The sequence below is a fragment of the Phragmites australis genome, chromosome 9, assembly GCF_958298935.1.
Source record: "Phragmites australis chromosome 9, lpPhrAust1.1, whole genome shotgun sequence".
Taxonomy (NCBI): Eukaryota; Viridiplantae; Streptophyta; class Magnoliopsida; order Poales; family Poaceae; genus Phragmites; species Phragmites australis.
This window is the reverse complement of record NC_084929.1, coordinates 4,121,171-4,132,178: the sequence shown is the minus strand read 5'-3', so window position 1 is coordinate 4,132,178 and position 11,008 is coordinate 4,121,171. Positions and strand designations below refer to the sequence as shown.

General features: G+C 45.4%; 1 protein-coding gene across 1 annotated transcript; it reads right to left on the bottom strand.

Moving 5' to 3' along the window:
* Positions 1-302: 302 nt before the first annotated feature.
* LOC133929678 (heavy metal-associated isoprenylated plant protein 35-like) lies at positions 303-2,726 on the bottom strand. Its single transcript, XM_062376464.1, has 3 exons — positions 2,299-2,726; positions 2,113-2,188; positions 303-1,363 (listed from the first exon to the last, which is right to left on the bottom strand). The coding sequence occupies exons 1-3, from the start codon at positions 2,338-2,340 to the stop codon at positions 444-446; spliced, it is 1,038 nt and encodes a 345-aa protein (XP_062232448.1). The 5' UTR covers positions 2,341-2,726; the 3' UTR covers positions 303-443.
* Positions 2,727-11,008: the final 8,282 nt, after the last annotated feature.

Genomic DNA, 11,008 nt, shown 5'->3' with positions numbered 1-11,008 from the left:
ACTCGTTGGAATAAAATAGAGAAGTCATCGTCATACATTGTGTCTATTATTCTTGTTCTACTTTTGGTTTTGAGCTATGTTGAAGAGTCGGAAAGGGAGAGATCGTAACTGCCGATAACGTTATTCAACACATTCATCGCTCCTGATGTGATTTATGCAACATCGGGTTCAATACCATTTTTCCTTGCCCATAAATCAAAGAATGGCTGTGTGTGCAATTCTTGCAGCTAATTATATACAATAAAAAAACCGAAAAGACGTTTAAAAACCAAAAATATTATGCATTTAAATTGCTACACTACTTCACAATACTAACACATTTAAAATTTATATCTTCAGACACATGAAAACGTTAACCAGTCCTTGGTTTGGCTACAACAGGAGGATCACACACTAGGCCTGCAGCTTCGTAATTAACTAATTCAATTAACTGATTAATCCTCTCACATGACGCTGCAGGCGTTGGCGTTCTCCTCGCTGAACATGTAGTACGACCCCGGCGCCGCCGACACCGGCGCCGTCGAGTAGAAGTACCCGCCGCCGCCGCCTGCTGTGTAGGACGCGCCGACCATCGGGTGGTAGTATGCGCTGCTCCGGAGCGCCGAGCTCGGGTGCGCCGTGCTGTAGTAGCTCATGACGTAAGCCGGCGAGTGGCCCCCGGCGGCGTGGTACCCCGGGTAGCTCATCAACGCGGCCGGCGGTGGTGGGTACGGTCCGGCGTCGACGACGGCGAGAGGTCCGGCGTTGCCAGCGACGGGCTTCATGGGCGCGTCCGGCGTTTGGACCTCTACTATTTCACCGGCGCCGTCTCCGTTCGCATTGGCATTGCCGTTGCCGTTGCCGCCTTTCTTGCCTTTCTTCTTCGCGCCGCCGCCGCCGCCGCCACTGCCGTTGGCGGCGGGCGCGATGGGCTGCGTGCCGTGCGGCGTCATGGCGAAAGGGACCACCTTGTCGGCACCGCCATCGTGCGCGTCCCCGGCGTCAGGGGAGCCGTTGCCGCCGCCGGCAACGCCGCCCTCAGGCTTGTCGTGCTCGCCATCGGACTCCTCATCGCACGAGCCCGCGTGGTCGTGCTTCTCCGGGGGGCTGGGGCCGCCGCCGCTCCCGCCCTCCGCCGGCGCAGGCGCCGGCTCTGCGGGCTTGTTGTTTGCGGGGTTCTTGCTCTTGCTCTTCTTCTTCTTCTTCTTGCCGCCGCTGCCGGGGGCGCCACCCGGCGGGCCCTCGGCGCCCGGAGGAGCGAGCTCCGGCCACGGCTCGGCGTGCTTGCCGGTCTTGAGGAGCTTCTTGACGAGCGCGTCGGCGGAGACGTTGCCGATGACCACCACCTTCTGCTGCTGCATGTCTATGTCCGTCTTGTACACCCCTGTGAGAAGTAGCTGCATCAGTGCAACAAAATTTTGCAACAACATTATGGTATCAAAGAACATTTTTTTCACGTGACAAGCAAAATTTTGAAGTGAATTAGCAACATGGGGCAGATTTTTGTGGTGAGAATTTGGTAGGGATTTTGTGAAGGGAAACAGGGGAGGAGTTAAAAAAAGGGAAATTGATATTAATATGAAATTGTTCATGCAGATCAAAAGCAATGCTTGGATTAGAAGGTGTGTTTGGAGGCTATTTTATTGGGATAAACATCAGCGAGGACTGATGAGCTGTGGATTGTTGATGAGGGGAAATGGTTCAAGGTTACAAACAAAATAGCCTTCTTGAGGAGGGAAATGCATTTTATTGCACTTACCAGTGGTGACCAAACACTGACCCTTCTGTTTTTAAGAAATGGAGGAAGCTCTGCTTATTCATTTCAATCAGGTAGCACTTTTTTTTAGTTCAAGAAACAGGGGAAACTCTCATGAACACAAAAATGAATTATATCACTTCTGAGTTCTGATTTCAGAAAAAAAAAAGGGCGTCCAAAGCTCCCCTCTTGGCCATGCATACACAAATGGAATAAAACATAGAAGAAAGGTAAACGCTGGATTTAGCTAACAGCGACAAAGACATGTTCACACTTTTTTTTCAAGTTTTCAAAATCTTATTTAGTGACAAAAGCTGATTGAAGGTCTGAAAGTGTTTTAAAAAAGTGTTCTTTTGTTTCTTCTCTTCATGTAATACCTTCTATGCTGTGTAGCACCTTCTTGACCTTCTTCTTGCAGCCCTCACAGTGGATGCTCACCTTCAAAGCCAAAGTCTGGCAATAAACGAAGAAGAAACATCACAGCCAGAACCAAGAAAACATCATAAGCATCTGCCTACAAGAAAGCAAAATAAATGAGCAGGTCTGAACTCTGAAGTGCTTACCTGATACCTGAGTGGCTCTGGCCCTTCTTCACCAGCCGCCATGGCTGAGCAGAGATAGAGGGGAAGCTAGATGGAGATGGAAGGAGGCGAGAGTAGGCAGGAGAATATGAAGAGGAAGTGAGGAGGAGGAAAGAGAAGGGTGTGCAGGAGTGTCTAGTGGTAGTGCAACTGTGGAGGGAGAGCACCAGGAGGGGGCAGAAGAAAGTGGCAGTTTTGGCCCTGAGGAGGGGCAGGACTAAATAGCATCAAAGAACAGGAGGGGACAATTCCATAGGTTTTATTTGGACCTCTTTTTCACTTTTTCTTTTCTTTTTTGGGGTGTGGAATGGAATTGAAGATGTAATTGTTCCCCACATCTGCTGGGTGCAAGATGCCAATTAAGCATGCGTGTTTAGTATGCTGGCAAATTTCCAAGTAATCATTGTGCAATCTGCAGCTGACAAACTAAATATTTTTATAATGTAATATCTACAAATTTTTAGGAGAAGTTGATTTTATGTCAGAAAAATCAACAAACTGAAGGTGATTTTTTTAGTGGAACTATACATTCCATTATACCGGTGCCGTAGCTAAATCGCTGATGACCAAGTCCTAATACAAATCGATAAAATATCCAACATATCAACCTCTGCAGGATATACACAACCCAACATTGCAATATCATGCACCACCTTTGTCACACCTAATTTTAAATGAACAAATCAGATGCATTCTACATATATATCAAAATCAAGTTTTATACATGTGATGACTTTATAAGTGATAATATAACAGTATCATTACATAACAATAAGATCCATTACAAAAGGACATGTAGGTCTCAAAGAAAACACTAAGATAACTTCCAGCGATAGCGGATCCTCCATCCATTCACAGATGTTGTCCGGGGGAGCGCCAGTCTAGAACATGTTCTTCAAGTCAAAATCTTCCTTCGTCTAAAACTCGGCTCCATCGGTCGGGATGTCCTTGAAGTCCACACATTCTGAGCAGCATCAAGAGGTTGGGAGAAGGCAAGTGTGAGTACATGGAGTACTCAGCAAGTGTGGGAAAACATGACATGAATGTTTAAGGTAAGAAAGGCTTAACTCAAATTTACTGCATATATATCATCCTAATCTATGATTAAAAAAGGACTTAGCAATCCTAGTTACTAGGTGTTTATTCTGTTGGTGGCCACTTTAGTAAAAATCTTGAAGCTAACATTTAACAAGCAGATCGGCATATATTGTTGTACACGGCAAGCTTCTTTAGTTTTTTGTAAGAGCGTGATCACTCCAAAGTTTAGGCTTTGAATTAGTATATTCTCATAATGTAGTTCGCGGAACATTTTCATCAAATCATCCTTGATGATGTCCTAGAACTTCTTGTAGAACTCTACCAAAAAACCATCTAGTCCCGGTGCCTTATTATGCTCCAATTGGAAAATAGCACCACACACTTCCTTTTTAGTGAAGGGGGCAGTAAGTAGCTCATTTTCATTATCAGACACACAGGTGATATCATCAGCCCTTGGTTCCAACATGGACAAGTGGCAATTCACCAGTGGTCCAAAAAGCTCCTTACAATACTTAGTTATAAAGGCCTTTAGCTGATTTTGCCTCTCAGTTTTCCTTCATCTTGATCTAGGTATATGATACGTTTTTCCTATGTTTGTCATTTGCAACCATTTGGAAATATCGCGTATAATTGTCCCCATAGAGGATGTTATCGACTTTAGCTTGTTCGCGCCATTTAGTCTCCTCTTCTTGGAGGAGCTTAATCAATTTTTCATTGGATATATTTTTACAGATGATCTCACTTTCAGTAAGACAATAGAGTTCTGACAATTTGTCAAGCTCATCAATAATCGCCAGAAGTCTTTGTTTCTCTTGTTTATAAATTCCGCTAGTATGGGTGACTCATCCTTTAAGATGTCGCCTTAAGGCCCCCAGTTTTCATGTCCATCTTTGGACAAGATTCCTTCCGCCCGTTGGTCAGTTCCACGCCTCTTTTACTCACTCTGCAAAACCTTCATGATCGAGCCTTCCCAGCTCGAGTTTAAAAGGTTTGCGACACCCAATAAGTGTGAAATCACTGGTATCTAGCAAGATTGAGTGTGATCAGACACGAACATCCGCTCCAAGGCATGTACATTAACCAGTGAGTACTTAGACTCCCACTCTATGGTCATTAGTACCCGGTCTAGCTTCTTGAACGTGGGGTTTAGTTGATTGTTTGACCACGTATATCGATGTCCCGATAGATTGATCTATCTTTAAGTCCAAGCTGTCAATAACAACATTGAACAACAAAGATCATTAGTTATCAAACATGTCATTGTTTTCCCATGACTAAATCTTTGAAGATTGAAATCCCTGCCAATTAAAATGAGGTAAGGGTTATCTCGACATATAGTCACCATTTCTTCAAGGAAGCTGGCTTTGTGTTCCAGTTGAGCTGGATCGAACACTACTATGAGTGTCTACATAAACACATCAATTTTATTTTAGATGTGGCATTTCATTGAAAAGGCCCTGTCCGAAATTCCATCTATTTCAAAAGTGTCTTTATTTATCCCAAGCAAGATGCCGCCAGATCTTCCACGTGAAGGTAAGCAATGCCAGCTTATGTCCAATCCACCGGATAGGTGGCTGAGAAGGCTGGTGTCAACCTCGCTTTTCTGGGTTTCTATTAGAGCGACGAAGTCCAAATTATGATCATTAATATTTTCGTTGATGTATTGGAGTTTAGCAAAGTCACAAAGATCTCTGCTATTTAAGAAAACACCTTTTACGGGACACTCTTTAGAGCTTTGGGTTTTTTGGAGTTTGCCTTAAGCCAGCTCATCGGACCTTTATTTTTAGAGGATTTGAACTTTGATTTCCTAGGAGTAGCTCTAAAGTCGCCTAAAAAGCTTCCAAACTTCGTCTCATCCATATCTGTCTCCATAATTTCATTCACTAAGTGAGATAAAGAGAAACCATCCCACACGGTCTCCATCTCACTATCACTTGATTTGGAACATTCTATTATTTGTGCAACTGTATCGGTGTGTGTAGATTTATTTGTTGAAACATGAATCCTATCAGCAACCATGAGTGCAAGAGACCTAATCGAATGTTCAGATTCTAATGCATTCTTGCCTAAGGAAATATCAGAGCGGAAATTTTAGAAGAGAATGCGCGGGTCGTTGCGGGCATCAAACCTGGAGGTGATGCAAAGACTGGTCGTATACGCGGAAGCCAACTCGTTGATGACGCCCCCAGACACTTTATTAGAACGCTCCAGGTTCTTTGCCGCCACCCGATTGATTGCCTTCTTCATAGTGTGCATATCTGTCAGGGAAATGTCATTCTCCATCGGGAGCGCTTGGAGCCGAGGGTTTCGTCGACGCACCGCTGATCGCTGAAGCACTTTCAGCCGCAGCCGGCCTTGGGGATACATGACCATGACCGCTGCAACGAAGTCTGGGTTCTCGAGCATAAACTGGTGGCGATGATGATGTGTATTGGAGATCAAGATTCCTCACAGTCGCTCGTCGCATTGAGGATCCATCTGCCGAAGGGGAGGCGTGAAGGCAGCGCTACGACGGAGGCCATCAGAAGGTTGCCCTGTCGGTCCTTGCGCACTTACTCCGAACCTCTGCAGCCACGCTTCAGCAGAAGATGCCACCCGCATCTTTGCCGGCGTCGACTGAGCAAGCCCGCTGAGGGCAGTCGCGCTGGAGGAAGATGCCGAACTTGGAGGCCTTTGAGACGTTGTGTGCTCGCCAGCCGACAAAGCAGACGACCTGGACAGCATGGGCCTCGACTCCTCGCCCTTGCACTCGGCTAGGCCGAAACAGTCTTGGCATGGCGACTGAACCCTCACCGGCAGCAGGTACATGCCAATACAAGGTCGATATGGGATCATCGGACTGGAAGGGATCGACCGGTGCTGCAGCAGAATGGGGAGCCTCGCTCCCCCGACCATCCTCAACGCCAGCAGACAGCGAGAAGAGAGCTGCACGCCTGGACAACACAACTGAGTCGATGCCAACGAAGACGACGCTGACTGCTCAGCCGAACCATCCTGGGCGTCGCTGGAGCGCCTTCCGGCACCGGCCTGGGCAGCCGGCGACAGCCCCTGAATACCATCCTGGGCATCCGTGCACCCCATCAAGGCACTCTCTTAGGGGAGCTGACAGGTCCAGAGGCGCCAGCCAGTCGAGGAGGCAGTCGAATGTCTGGTGGTCTCGCTGATTTTTGGTAGCCCTACCGAGGCACAGTGCGCGGGGTTCCGGACTTCCGGCCATGGAGTCCGGCGCCGCCGAGAGCGACGTGCCCGCCGACGGGCTCATCGCCGAGCTGCTCGACATCGGCTTCGAGTTCGGCGACATCACCGCGGCGATCGGCGCCGTCGGCTCGCACGATCTGGCTTTTGGGTGAGCCGAGCTCAGTCAACATTCTGAGCTGAAAATCAGGCTCGGCAGAGGCTCGAGCTAGCTCGACTGGCTTGCGAGCTAAAAATGTTGTTGCACAGGCTGACATCCATTGGCCTTTGATTTCTGTTCAAATCAAATAATTGCAGCATGATAAGTGCATCAAGGAATCAATTAGAAGCAATCTTTTTACTACCTCCGCCGTTTTCATTTACTTATCGCCAGTTTTTACTGTAGCAATTCTGACTTTGTATTTTTCCTAAAAAAGTTTATAGATATCTAAAAACTTTCTATCATTAGATTTATCGTGAAATACATTTCATTAGCACCGTATACTTCATTAACATTTTCCACCGAGCCGAGGAGACAGCTCGGACTTAGACTCGTTTGGCCTCTGATCCGAGCCTTTTTTAGCCGAACTGACTCACAAGGTTCAAGCTATATTTCCAGCCCTATCCATGCTGCGCGGAGGTGCTCTAGAGCTCGTTTTGGGCAGGTCCGCCGCGGCGCAAGCAAGGCAAACAAGTGCAGTGGCAAGCCATCCCGCCTTGCCTACCGTGCAAAGGCGGCCGCCTGGAAAGGGGACGAAATTGAGGAACCCTAGGGGAAGGTTTAGGCAGTTCAGCACTACCAATCATCTCGCCTTAGCAGGTTGGCAGTAGAAAGGAGTCTGGTCGTGAAGCGAGCACTTCGTTCCCTTGTCCATCGGCTCCCGTTGATCGCAGGGTGCCAGTCGGTGTTGATAATTGTTCTAAATTGGGACCTGAACCAGTCTTTGATTGAGAACTCGAGAGCCGAGTTCGACCAGAGGGGCAAAATTAGTGCTGTTTTGCAAAAGCATTTTGGATTTTTCCTGCCTGAAAGGTTTGCAAAAGGAAGCTTTGGACGCTTGGTTTGCTCACAAGGATTGTCATGTTCTAGCAGCTACAGGATCGGGTAGGGTTTTTTTTTCACATTCTCTTATCTCTTAAGTAATATGGATGACTTTTTATTTCCATCATTACGCAAATAGCTGTTTGGGCCATCTTTGCTCACATGAATGATGGGAGAATGACTCTATTGGCAGGAAAGTCCCTTTGTTTTCAGATCCCAGCTCTTTTAACGCCGAAGATTGTGGTGGTGATCTCACCCTTGATAAGTCTAATGCACGATCAATGTCTAAATAAAACTTGCAAAGCATGGGATATCAGCTTGCTTCCTTGGATCAGGGCAACCTGATAGTCATGTTGAGGGCAAAGCGATGGCTGGAATTCTAAACTTGATTATTGTATGGGAATGCTCTGGCATGTATGGGATCTTAGGAATTATACCCTTCTATTCCCCATACTACTAAATAATCTACACCAATATTAAGATGATAGTGAATTACTCGACTAGGCCCGTCTTATACCGGATTTGTGATTATACTATTTTCATATATGGTTGCTCCACGAACCGGTCTTTAACATGATCTGAACAAAACTATCGTCATTCCAACAAAAGGGTAATCACCATTATCCCAACAAGCCCACAATCGCTTAGAACACATTCATAGGTCAACCAACGTACCAACATTTGCCCTGATCCTATTTTTCATATGTCTAAGCACTTTTACCAAAGTTAACATCATGATCTATATATCATTAAGCAATTCCTCATTGCTTATACTACTCATGAGTAAGCATGACTAAGCATGTTCTACAGATACCATGATAACCATACTACGGCTCAAGGAATATTAGGAAAGATTAGTACACCCTACCATAGTCAGCTACATAAGTTCGACAAGCATGCAATTTTATAAAACAAATAATATATAAAACTAGGTGAAAAATGTTCAAAGACTGCTCGAAATCCTTGAAGTCCTCGAAACAATTTATACAACAATTTATAAAAAGGACCTTCTCCGTTAAGCTTCTCGAAATCCACAAAGTTCTGGTCTTGGATGTTCTCGAACGGCTCTGGGATAGGATCGTCTACACACTGAGATAAAACAACAGTAAGACAAAGCACCAAATAAAACTAACACAACAAACAAACTCTCAGGCTGGCAAGAGCACGATTTTAGAGAGATTTTCGCATGAATCGCTCAAATCAGAACTATGACGCGAAAACTATGGCTATTCTAATTTTAAATGGGCTGAAAAAGATGAAAACTAATTTTATGGAATTTATTCAAATTTATAAAAGGTTACAAACAATTATTTATAAATTTCCATATTTATTTTATTACATAAAACTAATTGAAACAATTTTATAGAATTTTGTTTAAAATTTTAGGAATTAAAACAAATTTTATATGCATTGAAACATATTAAAAATATTTATTTTACTAAATAAAACCTATTTAAAATAAAACTATTGTAGATGTTCTAAAACTATTAAAACATTTGTTCTGATTTTTTATCACAAAGACATTAAATGGAAATAAAAATAGAATTAGAAATATTTTACAACATCCATCTAATTAATTATCTAATTTACGAAATTTTTCTAATATAGAAAAACTTATTTACGCCAGAATTTCCTGAATTATTTCTTTAAAGGAAAACCTAAATTGTTGTGCATGGCTGACATCATCGCTGACTAGGCTCAGGCTAACTGACTGGACCGCCACATCGGACAACTACGCATACGTCGCAGCTGACGCAGACATGCTGACTAAGCGTGAAGACTCGTTATTCCTAAATTATTTCTTTAAAGGAAAACCTAAATTGTTGTGCATGGCTGACATCATCGCTGACTGGGCTCAGGCTAACTGACTAGATCGCCACATCGGACAACTACGCCTACGTCGCAGCTGATGCAGACATGCTGACTAAGCGTGAAGACTCGTTAAATCTGGATCGCACATACGGATCGAACGGTCGAGATTTGTCTCTCGTAAAATGGTACGCTACTTCTAATCCTAATCGATCGCGTGAGATCCAATGGCGAGAGATTAGCTACCTTCAATCCGGGGTGCGCGACGATGATGGCGGCTCGGCTCCGCGGCGGAGGATCGTTGGAGAAGGCTCGAGACGGTGCTGTGTTGCTTGGAAGACGGCGGCAAACGGCAGAGCAGCACAAGTTGGTGATGGTGAGCTCATTTGAAGGCATTACAGACGTCGGAGAAGACAGTGACAGCTCGACGATGAGGGGGGGGGGGGAGGGGTCGGAGAAAGCTCCGGCGGTGTTGCGGTGTCTCTCAGATGGCACAAACTTGATGAGGTTTGGAGTTTTGGGTGCGGTGGAGTAAAGGAAAGCTTGGCGGAGGGTTCCTTATGACTTATATAAACGGGAGGGTGAGTGGTTGAGCCCGGATAGGGTTAACACGGAGAGCAGCGATCCCGACTTTGGTTTCCAAGTTTAAGGGGATGTTTCCTGTGATTTGATCCCCTACTGCAATTAGAGGCCAAGGTTTCCATATATGTGATCAATCAGCATTGAAACATCTTGATGGTGCGCGAGTCAGAAGAATTCAAATCGGGTGGCTCTGTAATTGGGAGGAAATCGAGGGAGACAGATGATGGTGATAGGTGACAAGTGGGGTCCACAGGGAAGTGAGAGAGAGAGGGAGATGGAAATCATGATGTTACAGCAGCAGGCACCTACACCAGTGCAAGCTCCTCCACCACATAATAGGCTAGGAGAATTCATGAGAACCAAGCCTCCGGTGTTCTCGTAGGCTGTGGAACCAATGGATGCTAACGTCTAGCTGAAGATGACTGAGAAAAAGCTTTAGATTGTGCAATTGCAACGATAAGGAGAAGGTCATGTTCGCCTCTCACCAACTCACCGGACCTGTTGAGGACTAGTGAGACACCTACATCAATGCACACGAGGACGCCCAAGGTATCACTTGGGCAGAGTTTAGAAACAGTTTCCGCGCTCATCATGTGCCTGTTGGAGCCATCAAGATCAAGAAGAAGAAATTTCAGAACTTGAAGCAGGGACCAATGTCTGTGAGTGAATATGCCACTAAATTCACTCAGCTATCTAGGTATGCCTTGGGAGACGTATGACATGAATAAGAAGAAACAAGAGCACTTCCTAGAAGGTCTAAACGACAGGATTCAGTATGCCTTACTTCCTCTAGAATTCCTCAATTTTCAATCTATGGTGAACAAGACACTGATGGTGGAAAACAAACACTACCAGATGGAGAATAAGAGGAAGGTGTCCTCCCAGGATCCAAATTCAAGTAGTAACTCCCGCCCTCACGACAACCCTCCGTAGTAAGGATCTATCTTCCGTCAGCAGAATCAGAACAGGCCTCGGGCTTAAGCTCTGCGCCTGAACTATCAAGCACCTCATCAAGTACCACCACTACACCCCAGGAAAAGAATGGCA